The 25,230-nt window shown below is 51.1% G+C and overlaps 3 protein-coding genes across 3 annotated transcripts; 1 reads left to right on the forward strand and 2 right to left on the reverse strand.

The window, feature by feature from the left end:
• Positions 1 to 312: 312 nt before the first annotated feature.
• AMIGO1 (adhesion molecule with Ig-like domain 1) lies at positions 313 to 2,487 on the forward strand. Its single transcript, XM_006899330.1, has one exon. It carries the CDS (start codon positions 395 to 397, stop codon positions 1,874 to 1,876), a length of 1,482 nt encoding a protein of 493 aa, XP_006899392.1. The 5' UTR covers positions 313 to 394; the 3' UTR covers positions 1,877 to 2,487.
• Positions 2,488 to 12,964: 10,477 nt separating this feature from the next.
• Positions 12,965 to 14,740, reverse strand: LOC102858316 (cytochrome b561 domain-containing protein 1-like). The gene is made up of 3 exons (XM_006899332.1): positions 14,564 to 14,740; positions 14,065 to 14,102; positions 12,965 to 13,509 (listed from the first exon to the last, which is right to left on the reverse strand). Exons 1-3 carry the CDS (start codon positions 14,709 to 14,711, stop codon positions 13,006 to 13,008), a joined length of 690 nt encoding a protein of 229 aa, XP_006899394.1. The 5' UTR covers positions 14,712 to 14,740; the 3' UTR covers positions 12,965 to 13,005.
• Positions 14,741 to 16,078: 1,338 nt separating this feature from the next.
• Positions 16,079 to 25,224, reverse strand: ATXN7L2 (ataxin 7-like 2). The gene is made up of 11 exons (XM_006899331.1): positions 25,094 to 25,224; positions 23,085 to 23,150; positions 22,612 to 22,716; positions 22,022 to 22,232; positions 21,474 to 21,664; positions 20,752 to 20,834; positions 20,207 to 20,460; positions 19,199 to 19,397; positions 18,935 to 19,056; positions 17,259 to 18,054; positions 16,079 to 16,305 (listed from the first exon to the last, which is right to left on the reverse strand). Exons 1-11 carry the CDS (start codon positions 25,218 to 25,220, stop codon positions 16,291 to 16,293), a joined length of 2,169 nt encoding a protein of 722 aa, XP_006899393.1. The 5' UTR covers positions 25,221 to 25,224; the 3' UTR covers positions 16,079 to 16,290.
• Between the last annotated feature and the right edge of the window lie 6 nt (positions 25,225 to 25,230).

Genomic DNA, 25,230 nt, shown 5'->3' on the forward strand with positions numbered 1-25,230 from the left:
CCGTATCCGGCCCTGTGCCCTGTTGACCTTCCCTAAGCTCCTCCCATAGGCCCTGCTGAACCTGCCTCCGAATCTGGCCGGAGCAATCCCAGTGACATCCCCTATCTCTGACTCCCGTGCATACATACGTTCTACACCCTGTAACTCAGCTCAGTAGGCCCAGTGTTTTGAGTCTACTGTCTGCACAGTGGCAGGGAGCGAACTACCGAGCAGCTCTTCAATTTGGTTCTAGGCGAATGGGGATGGGCTGAGGGGAGGAGGACACGAGAGATGGTTATCTTCTCTCTTGCAAGTATATAGTGAAAATGACCCTTTGTTAACTCCACCAGAACATGCCTGGGTGACGCCCTCTCAGATCTTCCTTGTGGCCTTCCTCACCCTCCCCAGTGACACTATGCAACCCCAGCGTGACCTGCGAGGCCCCGGGCTCCTGCTGCTGTCCCTGATCCTGCTCCTCTTTGAGGTGTCCAGAGCTGGCCGTCCGGTGGTTAGCTGTCCAGCTGCCTGTCTGTGTGCCAGCAACATCCTCAGCTGCTCCAAGCAACAGCTGCCCAACGTGCCCCACTCTCTACCCAGCTACACCGCCTTGCTGGACCTCAGCCACAACAACTTGAGCCGCCTGCGGGCTGAGTGGACCCCTACCCGCCTGACCCACCTGCAGTCCCTGCTACTGAGCCACAATCACCTGAACTTCATCTCCTCTGAGGCCTTTACACCCGTCCCCAATCTTCGCTACCTGGATCTCTCCTCTAACCAGCTGCATACACTGGATGAGAACCTGTTCAGTGACCTGCAGGCCCTGGAGGTGTTGCTGCTTTACAACAACCGCATCGTGGAGGTGGACCGCTATGCCTTTGATGACATGGTCCAGCTGCAGAAACTCTACTTGAGCCAGAACCAGATCACCCGCTTCCCTCTGGAGTTGGTCAAGGAAGGAGCCAAGCTTCCCAAACTAACGCTCCTTGATCTCTCCTCCAACAAGCTAAACCATTTACCCTTGCCTGACCTGCAGAAACTGCCTGCGTGGATCAAGAATGGGCTCTACCTGCATAACAACCCCCTTCACTGCGACTGTGAACTCTACCAGCTCTTTTCACACTGGCAGTATCGGCAGCTGAGCTCCGTGATGGACTTTCAGGAGGATCTCTACTGCATGCGCTCCAAGAAACTGCACAATGTCTTCAACCTGAGTTTCCTCAACTGCAGCGAGTACAAGGAGCGTGCCTGGGAGGCCCACTTGGGTGACACCTTGATCATCAAGTGTGACACCAAGCAGCAGGGGATGACCAAGGTGTGGGTGACACCAAGCAATGAACGGGTACTAGATGAGGTAGCCAATGGGACAGTGAGAGTGTCCAAGGATGGCAACCTTCTTTTCAAAGAGGTGCAGGTTGAGGATGGGGGTGTGTATACCTGCTATGCTACAGGAGAAGCTTTCAATGAAACTCTGTCTGTGGAGTTGAAAGTGTATAATTTCACCTTGCACGGACACCATGACACCCTCAATACAGCCTACACCACCCTGGTGGGCTGTATCCTCAGTGTGGTCCTGGTCCTTATATACCTGTACCTGACCCCCTGCCGCTGTTGGTGCCGGGGAGTAGAGAAGCCTTCCAGTCATCAGGGCGACAGCCTCAGCTCTTCTATGCTTAGCACCACGCCCAACCATGATCCTATGGCTGGTGGGGACAAGGATGATGGTTTTGACCGGCGGGTAGCCTTCCTGGAACCTTCTGGACCTGGGCAGGGTCAAAACGGCAAGCTCAAGCCAGGAAACACCCTGCCTGTGCCTGATGTGACAGGCAAAGGCCAGCGGAGGATGTCGGATCCAGAGTCGGTCAGCTCAGTCTTCTCTGATACGCCTATTGTGGTGTGATCAGGATGGGTTGGTGGGGAGATTCTGCCCCAGGAGAGGTTATGCACCCCTGAAGGATATGAGGGGATGGAAGAGAGGGCTGGCTGCCCAAGGGAGTATGTTTACCCCCGGCCTGAAGGGAATTAGTCACAGGTACAATGGCAGGCAAGACTCCAACCAGGGTGTGACTGCCATAATTTTCATAAGTGGATATATTAATCCTCAGGCAAAGGCTACACCCGTACCCAAAGCCCTAGCAATTCTAAATGTGGAGGAGGAGAAGAAAAGTGTCTGAATTGGGTGGGAATGAGGGGAAGGGGTGAGGGAAAGAGCAGATTCCCTAAACTTTTTCAAGATCATCTTTAGCTTCTTAAGAGAAAATCATCTTAAAAAAATATCACTTCCCCCCCTCTTTCTCCACCCACCCACACCTGTGATACTGTGGTAGGGTGGGTGGCCTTCCAGAGGAGCCACATTGGGGAAAAGCTGTAGTATCTTCTTTGGTCAGCAAGTTACATTTGACAGTTGGGGAAATTGAAAATCTTAGGAAAATAAGACAGGAAAGGTGAGGAGACCTCAGTAACACTCCCCAAAGCTGTTGTGTGACTTCTCATGACTGCCTTCTTCCTTCCCAGCTGGCTTTGGGGGCCTTCTTTGCAGGAGCCCTGGCCTGTTGCCTGTCAGATATGGCAGCAAAGTGAGATGTGATAGTTGTTTCTGGTTCTCTGACTCATGGCACAGAGGGGAACAGCATTAACTGAGGGGTCCATGTCCTAGCACAGGGGCCAGCACAAAACTTGCCGATGAGGGGGGTGAACACCAGGTAAGCCATTTCCCTGGTTTGTGAAATCTGTGATTGATTAGCTTTTGACTCCTAGCACATGCATGGCAGACCAGGGTCAGAGGTGCTGAGGGGCAGAACTTTTACAGAGATCTGCCTGGACATGTGATGTAGGGCCACTTCACATCAGTGGGATGAGGAAGAACCAGCCTATATTGTGTAACATCCAGCTGGATCTGATTCTCTCAGTCTCATCAAGCCTAGGCAGGATTCTGATTTTTTCCCCCTAACAGGCTGCTCTGTAAAGAGAGAAAGAGCTCAGGAAAGTCTTGCCCCACTGGGTTAGACTCAACTTGTGGAGGAGACCAGGTATCTGTCTCTTCTATGTTGACAATGCTGCCTTGCTACTCCCTCAGAGACTGTGCCCTTACAGCAAACCTGAATGGAACTTCCTCATCTGAGGACTTGGGCGTTGGGTAGTGGCTTAGATTCTGTCCTCTCCCAAGGTTGCAGATCATCCTATGGCAGAGGCAGTCACTGGTACTAACTTTTCAGAAGGTCACCGAACCCCATCCCTCTCAGCCAGAAGTTTGTGCTGTTGTGATTGTCAGGCCCAAGGAGCTTTGCACAGATGGGCCCAACATTCCATCCAGCAGGACACTTTGGGTATGGAGTTGACATACCTCCCTACATGACATCCCTTTAATATGCTCCCTTTGACTGTACTTCAGGCCCTGGGAAGAGGTTAATCTGAGCTTTAGTAGGGGGTGAGCAGGGCAAAGGTGAAAATGTTCTCTGTTGTTGGTCTTTTTCAGTCTCTCCCCGCACCCTCATGTTCTCTGTCCATTGGAAGGTCTCCAGAGCCTCTAGTTACGACCCGCTCTTTCATTTCTGAGAGGTGTTTTTCACTGAAGGTGAAGCTGTTTGCTAGATGGGCCAGATTCCAGCTGCCTGTTCAGCTTGGGGAAGGGGACTGGAACTTGGCATCTCCTTGCCTGTCCCTAGGATCTGAAGATAGCTATCCACCCTTAGTTAGTGACCTAGATTTGTCAAGAGAAAGGTGCAGCATTTCCCTCAAGTACTTGCATGCTCCTAGGTATGCATGCTTATAGGTATGCATGCACGCAGCACCTTGACTTCCATCAGGACAGTGGTTCTTTAGTCCCCACTAATGTCCACTCACAGAATGGCCTCTTATGTGCACAACTTCATGCACAGCATTTTTTCCCTATAAGAGAGACGGTGACCATGCCAGGCTCCCCAAATACACAGTCTCTTGTACTTTAAATTTCTGAGCTCCCTGAAGCCTTCATCCATGTCTCCATGGCACTGAATCTTTTCTCTGTAAAGGCTGGAGTTAAATCAGGCGATAGTCCCTTACAAGAAGAAGTGCTGAGGAACTAACTGGTTCTTCAACCTCCTCAGAAACCTCCTTAGACTAAAGACAGTATGTACAAGAAATTAAGATAGAACTAGGGACCCAGAAGCAAGCTGGCAGAAGACCCAGCAGCTGTGAGTTTGCTTTTCCTATGTTAACTGCCTGCTAATGTAGGGGCGAGAGGGAAGAGTTATCTGGTTATACTCCAGACTTCTGGGGATTTTGGTCTGGAGATAATAGGAACCAGAACTCCCTTCTCACACTTAATGGGAAACCTGGGAAAGTCCCATTCATGCTGCAGTTTCCCCTCTAGGCACTACTGAAGTTAAGACTCTGAAAATCTTAATGGATGTCAAATGACACAAGCTTCCTGGGGCATTCTAGTTGATCATCTGAGGACTACAAGGGCCATGCTCTTCAAGTGTCGTACTCAGTTTAGGAAATAGGATGAGGCTTCTACATCTCTGTACTATATATATATCTCCACTAGTTTGAAAGAGCTGGTGGATATGCCTAGCTGCCCACCAAGACGTTACCTGACTAGCAGCCTCTTCCATGTTTTCAGCTGATAGAACCCAAAGGAAAAAAAAAATCTCCCTGGAGATTAAAATAGTCAGCATTATGTAAGTTTACTAGAACTCCAGATAGAAGATGGCCAAGACTGGTTACAAGAGAAGGCTGAAAAAAAAGAGAAGGCTGAGAGATCACTCCTCCTCCCCCTGCCTTCCCCATGCCCATAAACAAGCCATCTCCCAGGAAGTCAGTATCCCAAAGACAGAGTATGTCAGGGCTCTACAGTCTGTCTGATTATTTGTGATTTTTGTTTGTTGGTTGGTTGGTTTTTTGGTTTGGGGTATTTATGGGACTCCCAGAAAGGGCCATGAGAAGGCACCCCCCAGCTGGGGCAAACAGAGCAGATGGATTCCAGTTTCCTGTGTGTTCTTACCTTTGTTCTTTCTGTGGCCCTGTGGACAGCGCAAGCAGGCCTCTCTGTGTCCAGGACCCTGTGGCTCCCACTTGTGTGTTCCTGGGCTGGCACACCTTGGAGCCTCTGGGCTCTGAAAACTAGACAATGATCATTAAACCTGGCTTGAGTCTCTGTTCTGGCATAGTCTGTGACTGGTTTCTTTATCTTTTCAATCTGTGCATGGGGCTCATTGTATCTCAAAAGGGTGTGGCCTGTTATAGAAGCAACTATTTAAATCCTGTCATAAGTGTCTCATTAGAATCTAGGTATTAAGATAGACCAAGGGTTGCATACTTTCTGCAGTGAGCCAGAAAATAAATAATTGAGCTAGATTCTAAAGATTTCAGACATGGTAGGCAATACAGCCTCTGTTACAACTGTTCAGTTGTGCTTTTATAGCAGGAAAGCAAGGAACGCTGGTGGTGAAATAGTTAAACACTCAGTTGCCAACCAACCCAGCAGCTTTGTGAAGGCCTGGCAATCTGTTCCCATGAAGATTACCAGGTAAACCAAACCCACTGCCATCCGGTTGACTCTAACTCATAGTGACCCTCCATTGGGTTTCTGATACAAAATATTTACAGACTGCCCATCTTCCTGTGGACTTGAACTCCCAACCTGTAGGTTAGCAGCCCAATACGAAACATCCTGTTCCACCAGGGCTCCTTCCCATAGATCACAGCCTAGGAAACCATATGCGACAATTCTGCGGCGTCATGGGACCTCATTCTGAGTTGGAACTGACTCAGGGGCACCTAATAACAAGGAAAGCAATTATAAATGATACAACAGTGAATGATGTGGCAGTGTCCCAAATAACTATGTTGTTGTTATGTTCCTTCAAGTCGGAACAGACCCATAGCTGATCCTCCAGAGGGTTTTCAGAGGCAGTAAATGACACGGGAGGAGTAATTTTTCTCCTGTGGAGCAGCTGGTGGATTTAAACCACTTGCCTTTGGGTTGGCAAATACAACTCATTACCCTTAAGTCACCAGAGCTCCCTATTTATGGATGGTGAAATTTGAATTTCATATACTTGTAATATACCTTGTGACTTTTTTCAACCATTTAAAAATGTGAAAGCTATTCTTAGTTCAAAACCATCCAAATACTAGCAGTAGATGGTTGGTCCTTGGGCCATACTTTCCTGATCCATGAGATAGATTCTAAAACAAACAAACAAAAATAAATGTCACTGAGGCTTTGACAGTAAAGAATTTAGAAAGTCTATGGTCAGGCTAAAAGTTACAGATATTGAAGCCTTCTTCACTCTCTAGAGTAAAGTCTCCCTGGAGTTCTCTTAAAAAAGTCTAGTTGAAGCTTACGAACTGTACCATGGTTAAGGGGGGGGGGGGTGATGCTTGAGTTGGATTGGATAAAAAGTGGATAGGAACAGAGCAGCTCACTTCAGTAATTACCTCTGGGATTTTTAAGTTGAATATGATCATCTCTTAAGCCAAATGAACTCATCTAATACACAGATTACTATTCATTGAAAGTGTGTCCTTAGGCATTGCATGGGACAGAGGTATGTGATCCTCACTTTATTGGTACAGACTACAAGCAATCATTGGCTACATTCAGAGGGAATTGTCTGGTGGAATCCACATTGTTGTTGTGTGTGGTGGAGTTGGAAATGACTCATAGCTGACCCTCCAGCAGGCCTTCAGAGGCAGTTCATCACGCAGGAGGAGACTGCCTACTTTTGTCCCATGCAGCAGCTGGTGGATTTGAATTGTGTTCCTTTGTGTTGGCAGTGCAATGCCTTACCACTAAACCACCAGAGCTGCCACAGGGGAGAGGAAATAGTGTACAGATAAAAGAATCAGAACTTGATGACTTTTTTACCTGCATGAAATCTTGACCAAAGGGCAGCCCTGCTCTGTCTGGAAAGTTTGCATTTCAGAGGAAGAAGCAGATGAGACAACTCAGCCTTGGCAGTCAGTGACATGACAGCAGTTGACAGACACCCCCCCCCCCCGAAAGCGTGTTTCTGTCTTCTTTCAGCAGTGTTTGCTGTGGCTGCCAGTTTGGTCCAGGGCATGAAGATGGTAAAGAGAACAAGTCTGGGAACAATACTTGTAGTTTTCCTCACTATGTTGTTTCTTACTAAGCCTGATTCCCACGTAGCTCACAGCCCTCTCTAAGGATTCACAGGATGGGAAGAGGCCTCAGTTTAGGCCCGCTCTACCAACCTACCCTTGAGGGGGCAGTGGGAGGTGAGGGAAAAGCAACATAAAGATCTACTGAATACAGAGTTTTGATGTGTGTGTGTCTGAGAACGTCACAACTCCTCTGTACCCCATGCCTAAGAAGTCAATGGCTACCTTTCTGCAATTCCCCCTCCCATCCCCACCACAAAGGGTCCCCTAGATTCTGGCCATGATGTGTAATTTTGTCTGCCAGACTTTCAGCACGTTCCTAGCCCCTCTTAGATAGAGCTTCTCTGTGAGGAGATATAAAGGACTAATAGGAAGGTCATCTTTTACAACAGGTGAAAATGTGATTTTAGTGAGTGATCTAGCCTAGTCTCTCATTTGAGCTCTCAACTCTTTCCCTTTCTGCGACTGCAGTTCTTGGGCCACTTGTTTCCCAGGAAACAGGTGAAGCTTCACTTCCTTAAGCACACTGCAGGTCTCCAGGTCTCCGCAGTCAGCTAGATGGCTTTTCTTTTTTTTTTTTTTTTTGTTGGGTCAAATAGTATTTTTATTTCCAACTTTTTGAGAATAGATGGCTTTTCTGACCTGGTCACAATATGCCGGGCTGGATGCTTCCTGTCCTGGGATGTGAGAAAGACTAGAGCAGCTTCTGAGTTAAGGTTCTTTCTGCAGGTGTTGTGTAAGGGTCACATGGTAAAGTTATTCAGGCCTGCTGTGAGGCCTTCCAGTATCCCCTGGCTACTGCCCCAGAATCACAGAGGGTGACACCAGGGCCTGAGAACCAAGCTTCAGTGTGTGCCAAACATGGAGCGCTGCAGTGGGACTTCCAGAGCGCCCTCTGCCACAGGCAGCACATGCCTGGTAAATGCACACCCAGGTGGGCTCACTGGCCTAGGGAGGACTTTATGCTTTTCCCTCACCTCCCACCACTCTCTAACTCAGCAGGAGTTTAGTTCTAGAGTGAGGCTACACACAGAGACTTAGCCAGTCCTGGACATCCTTAGCACCATGAAGTAACTGAGAATCCACTCTAAAGATAAGTTTGCCAGGGGACCACCCAGAGAGTTAGATCTCGTGGTATCTAGATACAATAGAGGTTGAAAGAAAAAAAATTGATCTGATAAATTCTAGTAACAGCAGGTGGATTAAAAACAGGGACTCTTAGTCCCTGCCTGCACTGGTGACTAGCTAAACCTTCTGGACAAGAGACTGAGTCATTTTACAGGAGATACTGCTTGAAGTCCATCCCAGTGCTGAGAACTGTCTACTTCACATCACCCTGCAGGACAGTTCTGGGGCACTTTCAGTTTGTTTACTCTTCACCTGTGCTGCTGAGAAATGCTGAAGATTTGCCACAATGCCTGACTAGTGTTTTATTACTGAATCCTTGGACAAAAAATACAAGTAAAATTTTTCAAAATAAGTAATACTTGAGCATCTGCGGTGCTGCCGTTGTGCCTGCCTCTGTCCATGTCAGGCCGACTGCTGGCTAGTGTCAGACAGATGGAATGCAAACTAAACAATTAACCAGAACAGCTTTCTTGGAGCCTGTGTATGTTTGAATTCCAGTAAAGTGCTTTGAGGAGGAGATAACTATGCTCTTCCTCAAGAAACTAAGACACTGAAGCAGAGGCAAACTGTGAACCACTGGAAGCCAGAGGCCATACCTCCCACAGCTCTGCAACTCCAATACACAGGGTCTGAGATGGGTGAAGTTCAGTATGTGGTTGCAGCAGGCACAGTGTCCACTCCTTTTATTCCTCCCTTCCTGGCTCCTCTGTCCCACTGTTTCTTTAGAAGGACAGAGAGATTTAGATAGACTTGTGACAGGCAGCTCTAGGTCCTTCAGGCAGGCTGGAGGTAACAGTCAAGTGCCCTAGGTTTGCAATCAGCCCCCTGACTGGTGAACACCAGGCAGAGAGGTGCTTCATTTGACATGGTCTTGGTTGCTGTCGGGCAGGAATGGATGTGGCTGACCTTGCCTCTAGAAGGAAATGTGTCTGTACGCCTACAATGGCCAACAACAGAACTTCTCTGAGACTCAGGTCCCCTAAGTAACGTTCTCAATTCTGATTGCATCCCTAAGAATCCGAAAAGAGCCAAGCTCACGGAAGGAGAGAGGACAAAAGCCTAACTGCACGTGTTTACATTTGTTTAATGCTTTGTATTTTTTTTTTCAAGCTTGTTAGCATTCATTCTCTCAACGGATCCTCACAACATCCCTGTGAGGTAGGTTTAACAATAAGTGATTTGCCCATGGCCACACCCGTGTTAGGAACTTAGTAACCCAGACTGCAAGTCTCCTACCTCCCAGGTCAATGCACTTTTCAGTTCATATTTATGTATGCCAGTTAGACACAAGACCATCAGAGGCACTAAACCAGAAGTGTCCCCATTCCAGAAGCTTTCAGAGGGTACCAGAAATGCTGAGTTTGGGGCATCAGGTCTGAGGTGTCTTCTGGAAGTCAAGCAGATAAACAGCTGCAGGATGAGAGGTCCAGGGCCAACAGCCACCTCTGCTAGGCTGAACGTGCGAACACTGTACTCCCTACACTGTGGCCTTTCTCAGGTACAAAAGCCTTATTTCTTAGAGGTCTCATAGCGCCCACAGCCTGAGGGAAGCCTCAAGACATTGCAGGAGGCGAGACTCCTGACTCCCTTCCCACAGAGCCTCCCCGCTGGGTTACACGCTGCAGCCCAGGAGGAGAGGTGGGGGTAGGGCAGGATGAGGGCTGGCTGACTCACCCTGCAAGTGCTTAGAGATCTGGAGCTGAAAGGCCCCAGCACCATTCAGTTAATGATTATTATTAACTCTGAACAGGCCTTGGCACAGCAGCCAGCTGGCTCAGGAAGGATGCCTGGCTCTCCCACAGTGAGGTTTCAAAAACAAGACCCAAAGCAGCCATGAATGAGGGTAGAAGGGTGGGGACAATGAGAAAAATAGACAGGCCAGTGCCAGGGAGGGGTAACCTGCCCAGTGAGAAGTGGGGAAAGAGGACAGAGGCTGGTAAGAGCAGCCTACCTTTGATGCCACTGAAGAGGCAAGGTGAGGCTGGGACATTCCCGCAGACACAGCTCCTGCTATTCAGCACCACCCTGGCCATGACAGGGCACAGAGAAGGGAAGGCTACACGAACATGGGGGCTTGGTAGACACAAGGAGCCGTAGTGATAATTATATTTTATAGTAACCCCATCTATATTTATAATATCCTCAGAGTTGAGGTCGCATTAATTATACTTGGACCCTGGACTTAGCCTGATGTGCAAATGATATGCAATTAAAAAAAAAAATCTGAGCACCTTGGCTTTAGGGACAACGGGAAATGGCAAAACTAGCAGCTTCCCTAGCCACAGGGGCAAGGGCAAAAGGGCAGTCGTTTTCCTTCCTCCCCAAAGCCTACCAGTGCTGAGGAACCCCAGCTAATACCCCAGATGGGAAGATAAAGGGAGGTAGAGGGATGGAAGGGCAGACGGAGGAGGAACACACACAGGAGGCATCTGCAGTCGGCAGCCACTGTGATCTCAGCTGGAGAAAGAGCGCCCTGGCACAGAAGTCTAATGGTTGTCCAGCTGCTGCCCCAGGATGTGAGGGCAGGTGGCAGTGGAGGGAGCTGGAACCGTGGGGGTGGGGGGAAGTCCCTCTACAATCTGGCATGCACAAAGGAGGGCTCCCCCTGGTGACCTACTCCCTACATGGCAGTCAGACACAGCCAAGCAAAAGAAGGTTCCTCCCTCTCAGCTCAGTAACCTGGCTCCTGGGACCTAATGGTCACAGAGTTAACAGTAGGGGGCCCTTCCTCCCGCAGAATATAAATGACTTCCCTCTTCCTCCCAGGGCTGGGAATAGACATCAGCTGGCACAGCCCACGCAAACTGCCGGCTGTCAGCAAGCACGCCTGCCTGCCTGCACCCGCCCACCAGCCTCCGCACCACCTGGGAGGAGGCAACACCTCAGGCAGGCTCAAGTTCTATGCCACTGTCTGCTTGGTTCTCAGAACTAGCTGGAGAACTTGACCTAGGCTTTTCATCTTGCTTTAGCTAGGGTGAGAACTGGGCACCGTGATTTTCTGGATCATAGTGACAGCAGGTGAGCCTTTCCTCCATATTGCCCCAATAACCATTTATTCCAAGTTCAAGCCACACTGGACAGTTAGAGAGGAGACAATTAAAGGATCAGAGACAAGACAATCACCCTCTGTACAGCTGGAGGCTCAGGGTCTGGAGAACTGGGAGATGCTTTCTGACCCAGAAGCAGCCTCGCAAGGTCCATCAGGGCACTGTGGCCCTGTAGTCCTCCTCTCCTGTGGCTCATACTAACCTCCGTGCTTCTGAGTCACCTGAAAGGAGGTCCTTGTGTTCAGAAGGCCCGGTATATCCAAATAACTGATATCTAGGAGTCCCTCTCACTGCTCCTAGGAAATGGAACTCCCCCGTCTCCTAGCTTCTACAGGGCTGTTTCCACTGAGCCGTCTAACCGCATCAACAGTGGCTTTCCTGGCTTCAATTTGCCATAATCTATGGAAGCCCCATCTTCCCAACTGAGCCAGAGCATGGTTAACCAGTCTGGCATCCAGATCTCACTGCCCAGGGCAGTCTGTGGAACTACTTTCAGTCTGGAACAAGGAAAGGTCTCGACAGGGAAAAGGGTCCAGCACTCATCTGCCAGCTGGCACCAAACTGAGCCCCTTCCTAGGCCAAAGAGCTGGCTAGTATAGACACTGAGGAAAGCTTAAATGACGAGGAGGGAAAGGGAACCTGGAGCAGTTTGATTTCCCTGAATCAGAAGAGCCCTGCTTCATTTCCTTGGCCTTTATTTTGTTGTGATAATTAATCTTAGACTTAACAGCTAGCTCTGAGAACCAAAAAACTTTTAAATACCTTCATGAAACTGTTAAGGCAAGAATCGAGCCCTAAGAACAAGGCAGGACTATCTGCTCCAGGGGATGGGCAGCAGGTGAAGGCGCATGCTGAGGTCCGGCAGCTCTGGTACCCAGATGCGGATGGGGCCTCTGTGAAGTGGAATGAAGGAAGTTCTTAGCTCGACTCGTCTCATCTCTCCCAACAGTTAGCCAGAAGCTGGAGGCTTGGCTAAGCCAAATGCCCTTGTGCTCCTCTAAAAGCTTTAAAGTGACGTTAGTGCCTTTACCTTGGAGTTCAGGAGACACTCACCTGGGCCCCTTCTCTCTTTGGTCCAGGGAACAAATCAACAGATCCCTGAAAGTCTACAAGGGCAGAACTGTCTCTCCAGGAGGGTAAAGGGAGAAAGAACATAAAAATCACTTCCTGAGTCTGTCAAGTGGTAGGTATTATCTGTGGTCCAGAGTTGGGAAGATAACCTTTGACATCAACCTGACAAACACTGAATGTTAGAGATGGAAGAGACTTATGCACTGTTTAGAAACATTCATTTGACAGATGAAGAACCTGAGACCCTTAGATATGTGAGCTGCCTAAATCATAGAGCCTAAGAAGACCATAAGCTGTAATAAGACTTACTGGCTCTCTCCACGACACTGCTGCTTTCTCAAAAGTGACCTAAATATTCATAGTTGCCATTTATAACTTAGAGAAACCCAACTCTTCATCAGATATGCAAGCAAGATATGACCTCTAACCCCAAATACTTCTACCATGAGCAGAGGCTTCAGGCTCAAGGTCCTTGTTATCTTTCACTCAAACTTTTCTCCATTTTAGTCCACCATGTTTTCACCTTCACAACAGAAGCTTGAGTGTCTGCAGCACCTGGCCCAGCCAAGAAGTGCAAAAACCCTACCACTTTGGAAGTGGGTCCCTTGAAGGTCATCAAAAGAACTGTGGAAGTCCAAGGTAGGTGTCCCACTTTAGATTCAGAGTCCAGAAGAACTCATATTTCCATTTTCTTCCGTGGCAAGTAGGAGCTGGAGATCTGGTGCATGATCACCAGGGCTGGGTAGAGGGGCAAGGCCAAGCACAAGTACCATGCTGCACCTTTGATCTGGGCCTGAAACCACACTGAGTACATGCTTAGGAGCACCGTTACTGTAGCCATCAAGTAAATCACTAATCCACAGGTGAGATGATAGAGTTTGAGGCGAGCCACCCTAGAGACCCTGGCTGCCCGGGGACAGAGGAGACAGAGTCCACACAGTGCTTGGCCACCAGTGGCCAGCAATGTCAGGATTCCTACCCAGCTGTGCCAGGACACCAGGTGTGGCAGCTCGCTGCGGGTCTTGCTGCAGACGATGAAGCCCAAGCCAAGGGCTGCAAAGAGGATGGCCAAGGCTTGCCCCACCCAGTGGAGCCGGATCCGAGCCTTGCGTGAGCAGAAGAAGAACGGGGAGTGTTCAGTCGAGAAGAGGAGGATGGCCTCAGCCATGCAGAAACAGAACTGTGAACACAGGAGAGGACTGATGAACCTCAGGGCAGGCTTAGCGGCCTGAGAAATATGGAGGTACTCTGATACACACAAATAAGGAGAAGGGGCAGGAAGGCTAAAGAACACCCTTAAGACCTGCTGTCTCTCAGGTCAACATTTCTAGGAACAACTGAGTATCAATGCTTGCGTAGAGGACTCATTACAGAGGGTGACACCACCTCCTTCAATTGTAAACAATGATGCCCATTTCTTGACCAGCGCAAATAGCAAATGTTAAACCTCCTCTTCAGCTTTAGTAAGGAGGGAAGTCAGATAACATCCCTTTCCCTTCCTCCTTTCAGGCCCCAGTGGAGAAAAATCATCTCCCTTCAAAGTACCTTACACGTTAGCAATGATCCAGCCCTCCACGTTTCTAATCTCATTGATTATAGAGAAAGAAGGGGCCCGAGTGGTTTCCCCACCTCCCTGAGTCTTAGGAAAGCTAAATTTTCTGTGGACAGGATGCTTCCCGAAGGATAAAGTTAGTAATCTCAAAAAAATCAGCAGTGGAAAGAAGCCCCAACTCACCGCCAGGACCATGAATACAGGGTGCCAAGAGAAAAGACCTGAGAATCAAAGAGAACAGGCTGATGGTTGGGCATCACTGCTCTTACTCAAAGAACCTAGGCACACAGGTGAGCTGACCCTCCCCAAGCTTAATCGGGAACTCTGGGCAAAGTGGAGGTGTCTAGAGCCTTTGGGTGAGAAAACAAAAAAAACTCCCCGTAAACATACACCTGTCTAGCCTAGATTCTTCAACTGGCTTCTCTCAGCTGCTATCCCTGTACTCTGAAGGCCATCCCTCCTTTACATACCTGCATCCTTCCCCAGGGGCCCTGCTTATGGTGAGCTGATCAGTTGGGTTTTATTCTCTAGCCTCCTCCCGCTCCCCCTCCCCCACCCTAGGCTCCACCCTTCCATGGCCCCTCCACATCTCGGGGGTCCCCTTTCCTCGTCTCCTAGTGCGAGCGCGGCCCCTCCGCACCTCAGCTCCGCCCCCTTCCTTGGCCCCGCCTCGAGAACTCACTGGTTCCTGGCCGGGACAGCACAGTCAGAAAGACGGTGAAGCCCAGAGCGACCAGGTGCGCCAAGATCCCACTGCCTCTCCGCAGCCAGCAGGTCAGTCCCGGCTCCCTCGTAGGAGCGGGGACCAGACCTACCTCCAGAGTCAGCATGGCAGTATTGGGCAGGCCGCACACTCCCAGCTGCCAGAGCTCGTCTTCCGGGTTTGCGATCGCGGAGGCGGCCGCGGCTGCAGAGAGGCTCCTCCCCGGGGACGCCGCGGGCAATGCGGCGGCTTCGCCCACAGCGCCCTCTTGGGGTTGGGGGAGAAGTGCAGCGGCTTGGAGCGTGACCTGATTCCAGGGCTGCCCCAAAGGCAAGGGGGTCAGAGGGTTCTCATCCCGCCTTGTTTCTTCAGCCAACCTAATAAGTATCTTTATGCCCACAAGGACCTGTGTCTCGAACTGGTTTTGTGGAAATTATCTGTTAATTGATTTAAATGAAACCCCAAATTACAGCCCTGACACTCTGAACTGAATATGAAACCAACAGGGTTTTCTGAACAATTTTTCAGGAGTTTCCCTAGTTGGCCATCTCTCTCCTGCTATCCCCTCTCTTGTCTTGTTAAGGAAACCAGATTCTTCCGTGCCTGAAAGCAAGACAGATAAAAGGAGAATCCTGTACTTGGTGAACTGAGGTCTGAGGACCAGAAGAGGCAGGTACATACCTCATACCCTATCTGCACAATAACTGTTCCCATTCACGATCAATGAAGATCTAGGGCACTCTTGGTTCTTGCCATCTCCATACTAGCTACTCAGCCTTGGGGTGCCGAGTGATCCTGAGGGACCCAGGGCCTCCCATACCAAGGGAAACTGTAAATGATACCTTTTCCCTTACCACCTCCAAAAATGTGCGGTGTAGCCCAAGGAGGTCTATGTGAGAAAGCATCTATCCCATATTAAAAGCAAATCTACTGGCCAGGAAGACCAAAACACCCATGTCCCACAGAGATCAGGGCCATCCTAAGAGCATTCCCAGTGTGGCTGAGAAACAGGCTGTTGGTAGGCAGCAGGAAGGACAAGATGAAGAAATGGGGGACAGGAATTCAGACAAGATAGAGGCCTAGTGTTATGGAGGACCAGAAAGAGGCCAGAAACCAACTCCTATGGCAAAAAGTAGAGCCAGAGAGAAGTGTGGTTCCACTTCCCTGCAATGTCTCTCTCTAATGGGACTAGTCTCTTGAGTCCAAATGGCAGTCTCTACCCTAGAATGAGTGGGACAGGATAGAGAAAGGCAACAAGATTCTGGGGAGCCTTGCTTCCTCAGAGCTATGTTCCTCATCCAATTTAAAGAGATGACCCATCTCTCCCTTCCCAACTACGGTAAAACCAAGCCATTTTCACATTAAGGACAAAAATGGTGGGTAGAGCCTAAGACTTTTTCAGACAGGTGACAGGGAGTGGAATCTGGTGACCTATCATCAGGCTCCTGGGATGGAGCTGGGTTAGTAAGGGCACTCATTTTGTTACATTTCCCTCTTCCTTGTCTATTATTCTGTTTTTATCTTTTTAGCAGTAACAGAACAGGAAGACAGTCTTGAGGTATTTTAAAGAGGTTTTTTTTTGTTATCTTTTGTTTTTTTCTTAAAAAAAATAATATAAAGTTATAAAAAGCGGCAGCAGCCTGGGGCCTGGATCTGGAGGGGAGGAGGTGCTGGCGGCTCCATCGCAGTGGGCAGGCACTTTCTTGTTAATGGGCTTTTGACTGCAGGAAGACAAGAGGCAAGAGATAAGGTCAAGTGGGGCCGACCAGTTCTCCTCCCCAGTGAACTGTATAGACCATGAGGGCTAAGGCTTTGATTTCCTCCTACCGGCCTGGTGAGCAAGGCTGGGCGAGGGTGAACATGAACACCAGCCTGGCAGGAGCAGCCTCAGTGGGGAAGCTGGAAACACACCTGCATGCAGCATGCACGCGCGTGCACACCTGAGCCCTGGGCTTCTGTCAGATTCACTAGTCTCGTACAGGTGGCAGGGGAGCTGGTGTGCACCTCATGGATCAGGTCTAAATTAAGAGAACCTCTCTTCATCCTACTCCTGCCAAGGCTCCTACCAGCCAAGTCCTATGAATTGCCTGTGGCATGTTCCTCATGCCCATCAGAGGGGCAAATAAATGTGGCTGCAGACTTTACCAAAAGAACTTGCCTGGCACTTAAAACCTAGAAGTGAGCAGATGTGTAAGGCAGGCACACATGTATACACGGGCCTTGAATTGGGTCCTTACCTATTATGATGGTCAGAGGCAGAGTCAGTGAAGCCCATGAGACCATTATCTCAAAGGCCCAAGCTCAACTCCACTTTTCCAAACCTTCCCATCAGAGCTCAGAGTTCAACTGCCTTTCCTTTAGAGAAGAGGCAGCTCCAGTTCCTACAGTGATGACCACAGCCAATAGGCCTTTAGTTAAATTTAGAGTGGAAAAAGACAGCAAATCCTCAGACTAAGAGAGAGGGCTGGGACAGGTCTATTAAGCAAATGTTGGGGTCATTTTACTAAGAACTGGGCCACCTCTCCCAAAAGAGAATGGTGTAGGAATGTCCCCTTTCTAGCCTTCTCTGTAAAAAGATATTTAGCACCTTCCCAGTCAGATACCCCTGATGCACCCTGCCCTGACCTATTCTGACCCTTCCATGTCCATGCTCTTCAAGAAGCTGGGCTGGTACCTTCAGTGTGGAGCACTTCTCCTCAAAGGCCAGGGCTGGGCCTGGCTTCTTACGTCTCACAGAACAGGCCACATTGGCAGGGGCGCTAGGTTGACAGTGCTTGGCCTTCACTGGCCGGCAGTAAGTGGCCAGGTTTTTCCGCTTCTTGGCTACCTCCTCCTCAGAGAGGCAGTTGGTCGTCAGAGCTTTGGCTGGGGGTATAGCTACTCCCCGGTTCTCCAACTGAGAAGCCTTGACTGGTGTGGGGGGCTGATGAGGGGAACCCTGACAGTCCAGGGGCACTGCCCGCTTCACCCTAGGCCCCACTGTCCCATTCAGCCCCATGCCCAGGGCTGTTTTAGTCTTGGCAGAGAGGCCCCGGCAACCAGAGGGTTTGCCTTTTCCAGTGGGCTCTAAGATACAGGTCCGTTTGAAAGTGGTGGTGCCAGGGGTTAACTTCCGCTTTCGAGATGGGACCTCCACCTCAGGCCCGTCCTTGCCTTTGGACGATTTGCTGGCCTTGGAAGGCGGGAGTTTGCTGAAGGACGGGGATGGCGTGTTGGCAGGCAGTGGTGAGGTGATGGCCTGGCTTCCGCCCATGCATTCCGCCTGACTGCAGGCAGCTGCCACACTGGGAGAACCTGCAGGGTAGCTGAGGACAAGGCTGTCCTTGGTGGGGGGAGTGGAGGATGGGCAGGCAGGTCTGGGGGGTAGGCCTGGAAGGCGAGGGCAGCTGCCTATGGAGGATGGGCTCAGAGGGGCAGAGAGGGGGGAGCTGATGAGGTGGGATGGAGGTTCAGCCGCCGGTGGGATCTTCCTGCAGCAAAAAAGAGAGCCCCACTGTGAGTGCCAAGCAAATAAGAGGTTCTCCCCACCCCACCTAGAAATAACCAGAAGTGCCCTAGCACTGCTGCCATCTGCTGGGAGATGCTGGAACTGAGGGTTAGGAGGAAGACAAGGGGACAAGAATGAACTAAACCTCAAACCCGCTGCCATGGAGAAGGTCCCAACTCACAGAAACCCTGTAAGATAGAAACCTGTCGACAGGGATTCCTAGACTACAATTTTTATGGAAGTGGACTATCGACATCTTTTTCCCAAGGAACAACTGGTGGGTTTGAACTGCCAACCTTCCAGTTGACAGATGAGCATTTTAACCACTGCACAAACAGGACTCTTTAAGAATAAATTTTAAAAAAAAACCAACCAAATAAAATTCATTGCTGTCAAATTAGAAACAACCTGTAGCTCATCTTCTAGCAAGTTTTCAGAGGCTGTAAATCACACAGGAGACTGTCCATCCTTCTCCTGAACAGTATTTCTCCTGGTGGATTTAAACTACCTGCCTTTGGGTTGGAAGCACAAGTCTCACTGACTAGGTCACCAGAGCGCCTTAAAGAATAAACTAGTATATAGTATATGAACAGTATGGAGATCCATTAAGAACTTCCTCTTACATCTCTGTTTAGACATGACCTATCTCTTATTACTCAAAGGATTGTTAAGAGCTAGGTTTACCCCGACCCCCTAATTCAGCTCCAGGATGAAATGTCTCCCTATCTCATCTCCTCTCATTCTCTTTCTGGGGTCTCTCTGCAAAAAAGCCAAGGTCCCTATGAGCATGTGTGTAGAATCAGGGTTTCTGAATCCCATGTCTGCCTGGACCTGGGAAGGGAAGTTCTGGGCCAAAGACTCACTTCCACATGTGTGAGCTGAGGTGCCGTTCCAACATGGAACTGAGTGCCGAGCAGAACCGGTCCAGCCGGCGGCTAAACACGTAGCATCCCGGGCTCACCAGCCGGCTCCCAAAGGTGCAGAACTGAGGACAGAAGGCAGGCATGTGGCTGGCAAGCCCATTATGCAAGGAGGGTACCTGTACACAGAACCTGACATCCTCCCCATCTTCTGGGCCAGGAGAGCTGGGGTACAGCCCACTCCAGGCCCCAACCCCAGGTCCTTACCGCCTGTGGCCGAGGGGGCCGGGTTGCATAATGGCAGTCAGGGAGGAGGTGGAGGTCCTCAGAAGTCCCCTCCTCCTCACTCTCCTCGCTGGAAGCCTGGGCCCCACCCCGGGGCAGAGGGAAGGGGAACAGGCCTGGGTCCCCATCACCACCACAGGGACCTTCATCATCCAACTCACTCTCAGAGGAGGCCCGGGACCTGGAAGGGCCAAAGGAGATGTGAGGGAGATGTGACCAGAGTGGGGTCAGGGTAGGGGAGCCCTGAACCCACAGAGTTCTAAAAACCCTAGGCAAATGTCCTGCTGGGCAATCAGAGGAAGGAGGAGGAAGGAAGGAAAAGAGGGAACAAGAGAGTTCAGAGTAAGAGACAGAGAGATCAGGGGCCACAGGTCCCAAAGGATTCTCTCCCCAACCCCCTGCATTCCCCTGGCCCTGCCTCCTCAGGGGGAAAATCTGCTCCAGATTCGCCTCCTCCAGAAAATCTGCACCCAGCTCTGGTCAGCCCCGTCACTCTCTCAACCCCCCTTCTTGCATCACATATTCCTGGGAGCCTGTCTGTGAGCTGAGCCTGTGTTTCGGGTCTGCCCCAGGTGTTACAGGCACAGATGCGTGTTTGTCTCCTTCAGCAGGGCAGGCTCTCCCCGGGCTCCAGCGCAGCCTCTGCACATGAAGGGCCAGTAGGTGAATACACAGCAGGACTGCCTCACCCAGGGCCCTGACCCTTTTGGCTACCCAATTACAAGCCTCTGGCCTGTTGAAAGCAGCTGGGAAAGTGTTGGTGTCCCAGGTGTTGGATCAGGTACACTTCAGAGAGGCTGGGGAACTGTGGTTTGCTTGGTTAAGAACAAGGGAATCACCTGCTCCCAGGTACCCAGGTATCATCCCCCCACACGCAGGGCCAAGTGAGCAACATCTTCCAGGACACCCCTGGGCCTGTCTTCAAGGGCCCCTGCTGGCTCAAAGGGCCAAGTGTCCCCAGGTCAGGTGGGGGCTAGATTCCAGGCATACCTGGGCAGTGCACAGTACGGGTAGGTCTGCTTGGCACGAGCAGAAAAGGTGCTGCTGGGAGCAGTTGCTGCTGCCACAACCTGGACTGAGGAGGTGGGATCCTGGGAGGGACGCTCCAAAGCTGGTTCCTTTCGCCCTGGACTCTTCTCCTTGGGAGACTCCCCTTTTCGAGAGTTGGCCTTCAGCTCTGCTACCAGCACATCAAAGTCTTTGGCCCGACCCTGGACCTCCCGGCGCTGATGCACCGAGTGGATCTAGAATACAGTGAGGTAGAGGGATGTGGCTATGTGAACGGAGCAGGGATGAGGCGGAACAGTGTGCTTGGGCTTCAGCCAGTGTATGTGTGTGAGAGAGAGTGTGCTTGTTCCTGTTTCACTGTCTCACCCCTCCTTGCAGGGGAAGCGGATAAAAGCCACCCTGAGTGCTGACCCCACTTTCTGCCCTCTAAGGTAAGCCTCCTCTCCCTTCCCTGAGCCTAACCCCTTTTTCTAGAGCTGGATCTCTGAGAACATCTAAATTCTCCTTGCCCAGGAGGTGGGGGTTACCTTGCAGGTCAGCAGGCGTGTACAGATCTTTTTGGTCTCTGGATTTATTACACCACACTGCCTGTTGAGGTCACACTCCTTCCCTGTGGGGAAAGCAGCGCTCATGAACTTGGAGGCCATTTCCAGGAGGCCCACAGGAGAATATGGCCTCTTTTTGTGGAGGACTGGGAAGAAGTGGGATTAAGGCAAAAGGGCCTTTGGTCCTCAAGTCTTGAGCCTGTAAGCTTCCAAAGAATCTGCTAGGCCTCACAAGCTCTCTACTGGGCCAGAGAACCATCCCCAAACCTAGCATTCCTTTTAAGGACTCCAAGTTCAAAGTGGAGCAATACATATCACGAAACAAAAGCAGTTGCAGGCATCTGTGAGGCTACATATCAAGAAACAAAAGCAGTTGCAGGCATCTGTGAGGCCAGGGAAACCAGCTACAAAAGAAGTCTGGTGCCCTAGACCCGATAAGAAGAGATGACACTTAGCAGCCCAAGGTGAGGAAAAATTACTTCACCTGTTGGGCATAAACTCCCTTCACCTTGACCAGGAGACTCAGGCTGGAGAGAAGCTTCCCAAAAAGCAAGCCCATCAAGGGCATGTCCATGTCAAAGGGAGACAGGGGCACACCTGAATCTTTAGGGGCTTCCTGATCACCTTCTCATCTGACCTAAGGGACAGAGCAGCCTAGCGTTCCCCACTCTGTCTTTCTGAACTCCTAAACCATGACTACTTACGAGCCATCTTCCGGTGAGCTTTAGGGGTCACTCTGGCCCCACCAGGCTCCTTCTCAGGGGGGCTGCCTTCACCCCGGTGACTGGGGCCTTCGCTGGGGGTTGCCTCGATGTTCTCCCTGCTAGGAGGATCCTTCAGAGGGGGCACCATGGGAGATTTTCCAGGGGAGTCCTTGGCGGGGCCGCCTGGCTGGCTGAGGAAAGCAGAGGGTGGGGCCACCCTGATTCCATCGGGCTTCGGGAGACTGGACATCTTCTCCAGATTCACCACAGGCACGAAAAGGCTACACAGGGAAAGAGGGTGTGGGCTGGGGGGCGGGGCGGCGGGGGGCCTGGGCTTGGGGCCTGGACTCAGGCCCAGAGCTATCTCCTTTCCTCTGGAACTTTAGTGGACTCTAGCAGGGGTGTAGAACATGGGGGAAATGGACCCCAGACTCCCTGGAGAAAAGATAAGGTTGGCTGCCACCTACTGAACCATCAGCCTAGGGCTGCCTCTGTTCATGCTAACCCTTCCCCGTGTTGACCTCAGAGTGTTTCCTGCCTCTTCTTACCAGAGGTTGTCCTTCTGGGTCTTCTCTGGAGGCGGGTGACCTCGGCTCCGGGACCCCTGGCCCTTCTCCCTGGAGGAGGTTTTGGTGGAACCTGGGGCCCTACAAGCTGGGCCCTGCCCATTCACTACATGACATTTCTGGGAGCTGGCTGGGGCTGGAGGTGGGGGTGGGGCCCGAGCGTAAAGCTTGCTGAGGGGCCCATGTCTTCTTTCTGTCACCAGGAGGTGGAAAGAATAATTGAGGTGAGTGGAATCAACTGTCTCCCTCCCCAACCTCCTAGCCCTGCCCACACACTCAAGTTAGAGAATCTGGAGTTGCCACAGCTTAGCTCTAAAATCTTCCTTCACACTGGAGCTTGAGCCTTCAAGACTCAAAATTCTAGGCCCAAGCTTCCTGAACCTCTTAGCTCTTCTCTTACCTTCACTAGAAGTGAGAAATTTGCTCAGACAATAATCCTGACCCCCTACAATCCTCTGAAGCCTATCCCCACCACCCCCCTCACCCCACAGGACCTCCCAGCTGACTGTCCTCTGAGTTCCATGTTCCACTTTCCCCTCTTCCCTCTATCTCCTGCCTTGGGCTCCCCTCACCGCAGTGTTTCTGGAAAGCTTGAGGCTTCACCACTTGGCTGCAGTGGTTACACACAACCAAATAGAAGTCGTCATGGGCAGGGCAGTGCCCAAAGATGGACATGTCTGCAATGACAAAAGTCTTCATCACTGAGGCCAAGGGCCCCAGGGTTTCCCACTAAATTCCAAGAACACTCCTGCCCCAAGCACTCAACAGGCATTTCTCCTTCCACCTGACATGACAGGCTGTAAGCTGGAGGTCCCAGCTTACAGAGTCCAAGCTCAGCAGTCCCTAAGAATGTAAGCTTTCAGGGGCACCAACCACCTATGATTAGATCTCCAGCAAGTCACAGGAGTCAGAGGAATGGGCTGACCCAGACATACAAAAATGAGGATTCCCCAGAGCTGCTATTGTAAGCACCCACCTCCTTCTTTGGTGGAGGTCGGGAACCTGTGTGCCCTGGCCCCTGGCCCCAATGTGTGTTCATGCCCACCTTCTTTAATGAGGGTCATGGCATCCAGCTTCTTCATGTTTTTGTTACTCTCCTCCAGCTCAGCCCCTGGAGGAAAGATATAGTTCAGAAGGCTCACCCCATTCCCAGACACCCCATCACCTACTGTGCCCCCCCCCCACCTAGGGCCTGAAGACAAGTGGGATGAAGCCCACACTCACTGCACACTCCTGTTGCTCAGGACTCTCGGAAACCCTTCCCATGGGTCACTGTCAAGCCCTTGGTTTCCTTCACCTGCCATCTCTGGAGTGAGCCACCCTCATTAAGCCTTACCTAGCCCCCTTTTTCTATGAACCCTTTACTCCAAAGTGTAGTTTGGGGTTCCACAGCTGACCAACTGGGTGATTATAGGTAACTATCACCTCTTTTCTAGGCCTGCTTGGCCATTTAAAGGGAAAAAGGGCCTTGATCAATTTTATAGATCCTGGAGACCCATCTTGAGATTTCTCAGATGGGTTCTTTCAGCTACTCTGTGGCATCCCAAATAAGATACTACCTCAGGGCTCCATCCACAGGAGCGCAGTTTTTCTCCCCTAGGTTACAAAGCCTGTTCAAAGTTATACCCAATGTCTCAGGTACTGCGTTGACAGCATGGCCACAAAGCATAGAAACTGCTGCCTTGAGGCCCTTCAGCATCTCCAAAGTGTCCTTGGTCAGCTATGCAAGCCACTCCTCTCCTTAGGGAGGTTTTTGAAGAGGGTTGCCCTTGTATCTCAGTTTCTGGGATGATGGTAAAAACACCTTAGCTGTGCAAAGCAGCTCTTTTCCCATCCCCCTGCCATACTCCTTCCCCCTCCCTCCTCTACGCCCCCTTCCTGTCCCTTGGAAAAAAAAATCAATTCTGAGTCACCAAACCCGTCTGATTCCATTTCCGGTTCTCAAAGCACCCAGACCCTGACAATGGCCCCAACCTTGCCCACCAGCATGGGGCAGTTCTAGGGTGGCCATGGCTCCCACTTAGGTCTGCCCTCTGATGTCCCCTAGCAGATGTGCCCCTTTATAGTATGAGAAGCATGTTGACAGTCGTATATAACCTCCAGATATGAGCAGTGGTGGGTTAGGCAAGCAAGAGACAACCGGCAGCTCCCACTCCTAAATCGGTTAAATGCAAATGTGGGAAATGATGGACAGAACTGAGCTGGAAGCCTTAAGTCTCAGAGGAGAACAAGTGCCATCAGAGACCGCTCCATGCGGTCTCCTGCTCCACCTTTTCTCACTTGCAAACTTCTTCAGGGTCATGATGCCGGCTGACACCCTCAAAGGCCACTAAACCAGGTGCCCCCTGGGGCACAGGAGACAAAGATCAGGGGAAAGTGCAGGTGGCCCGTTCACTAAAGGCACTCAGAGACCTAGAGAAGGCGGGGGTCAGGGGCGAGAGCCAAGAAGCAAGGCAAGAGGCCCGGGAAAGGAAAGGACGATGGGTTTGAGGGATGAATGTAAGGTGGGAGGGACATAGTAAGGCAAGATAGATGGATGGATGGATGGATGGACCGACAAACTAGTGCGAAAGGGGTGAGGGACCAGGCGTACTGCAGCCGATAAGTAACGTCGAAATGGAGCAGGAGGTGTGGGACAGAAGGGAAAGGAACAAGGGGGGCGGTGAGAGGGGGACACAGAAGTGGGGTGCGTGGGAAACACGTGGAGAGGACTGTTGCAGATGGGGAAAGCCGGAGGCAGGTGCAAGAAGGGCGGATGCCAACGGCTAATTGGCAAGAAAACAGATAAAGGCAAGATGATGTGGGGGCAATTATTGGGCACCAGCAGATGCAGAGATGGGCAGGGGTGGACTGCGTGCGGTGGGTCGGCGCTAGGACCCGGAGGCGCGAAGCTGAAGGAGAAGGCGGGCACTAGGACCCGGCGGGTCCTTTGTTTGGGGGGCCGGGGAGCCGAACGGCGGCTCCCGTCGGCGGCTCCCCTCAGCTGGTGGGGGCCCGGATGGGGGGAGGGGAAATAGTGAAGGGGTCCCCATACACTAGGGGGTCTTCACTCACCGTCAGCGGTAGGCAAGTCGGCCCGTTCTACCCACGAGCTCCAGCTCTGTCCCGCGAAGTCATCGAGACTCGGAACCCGCCGCTCCAGAGCGGCCATTGCTGCCGCCGCGCGTTCACGCACCGCCATCACCGCCGCG

This window comes from Elephantulus edwardii, unplaced genomic scaffold (assembly GCF_000299155.1).
Source record: "Elephantulus edwardii isolate Elephantulus edwardi_28Jun2011 unplaced genomic scaffold, EleEdw1.0 scaffold00252, whole genome shotgun sequence".
Taxonomy (NCBI): domain Eukaryota; kingdom Metazoa; phylum Chordata; class Mammalia; order Macroscelidea; family Macroscelididae; genus Elephantulus; species Elephantulus edwardii.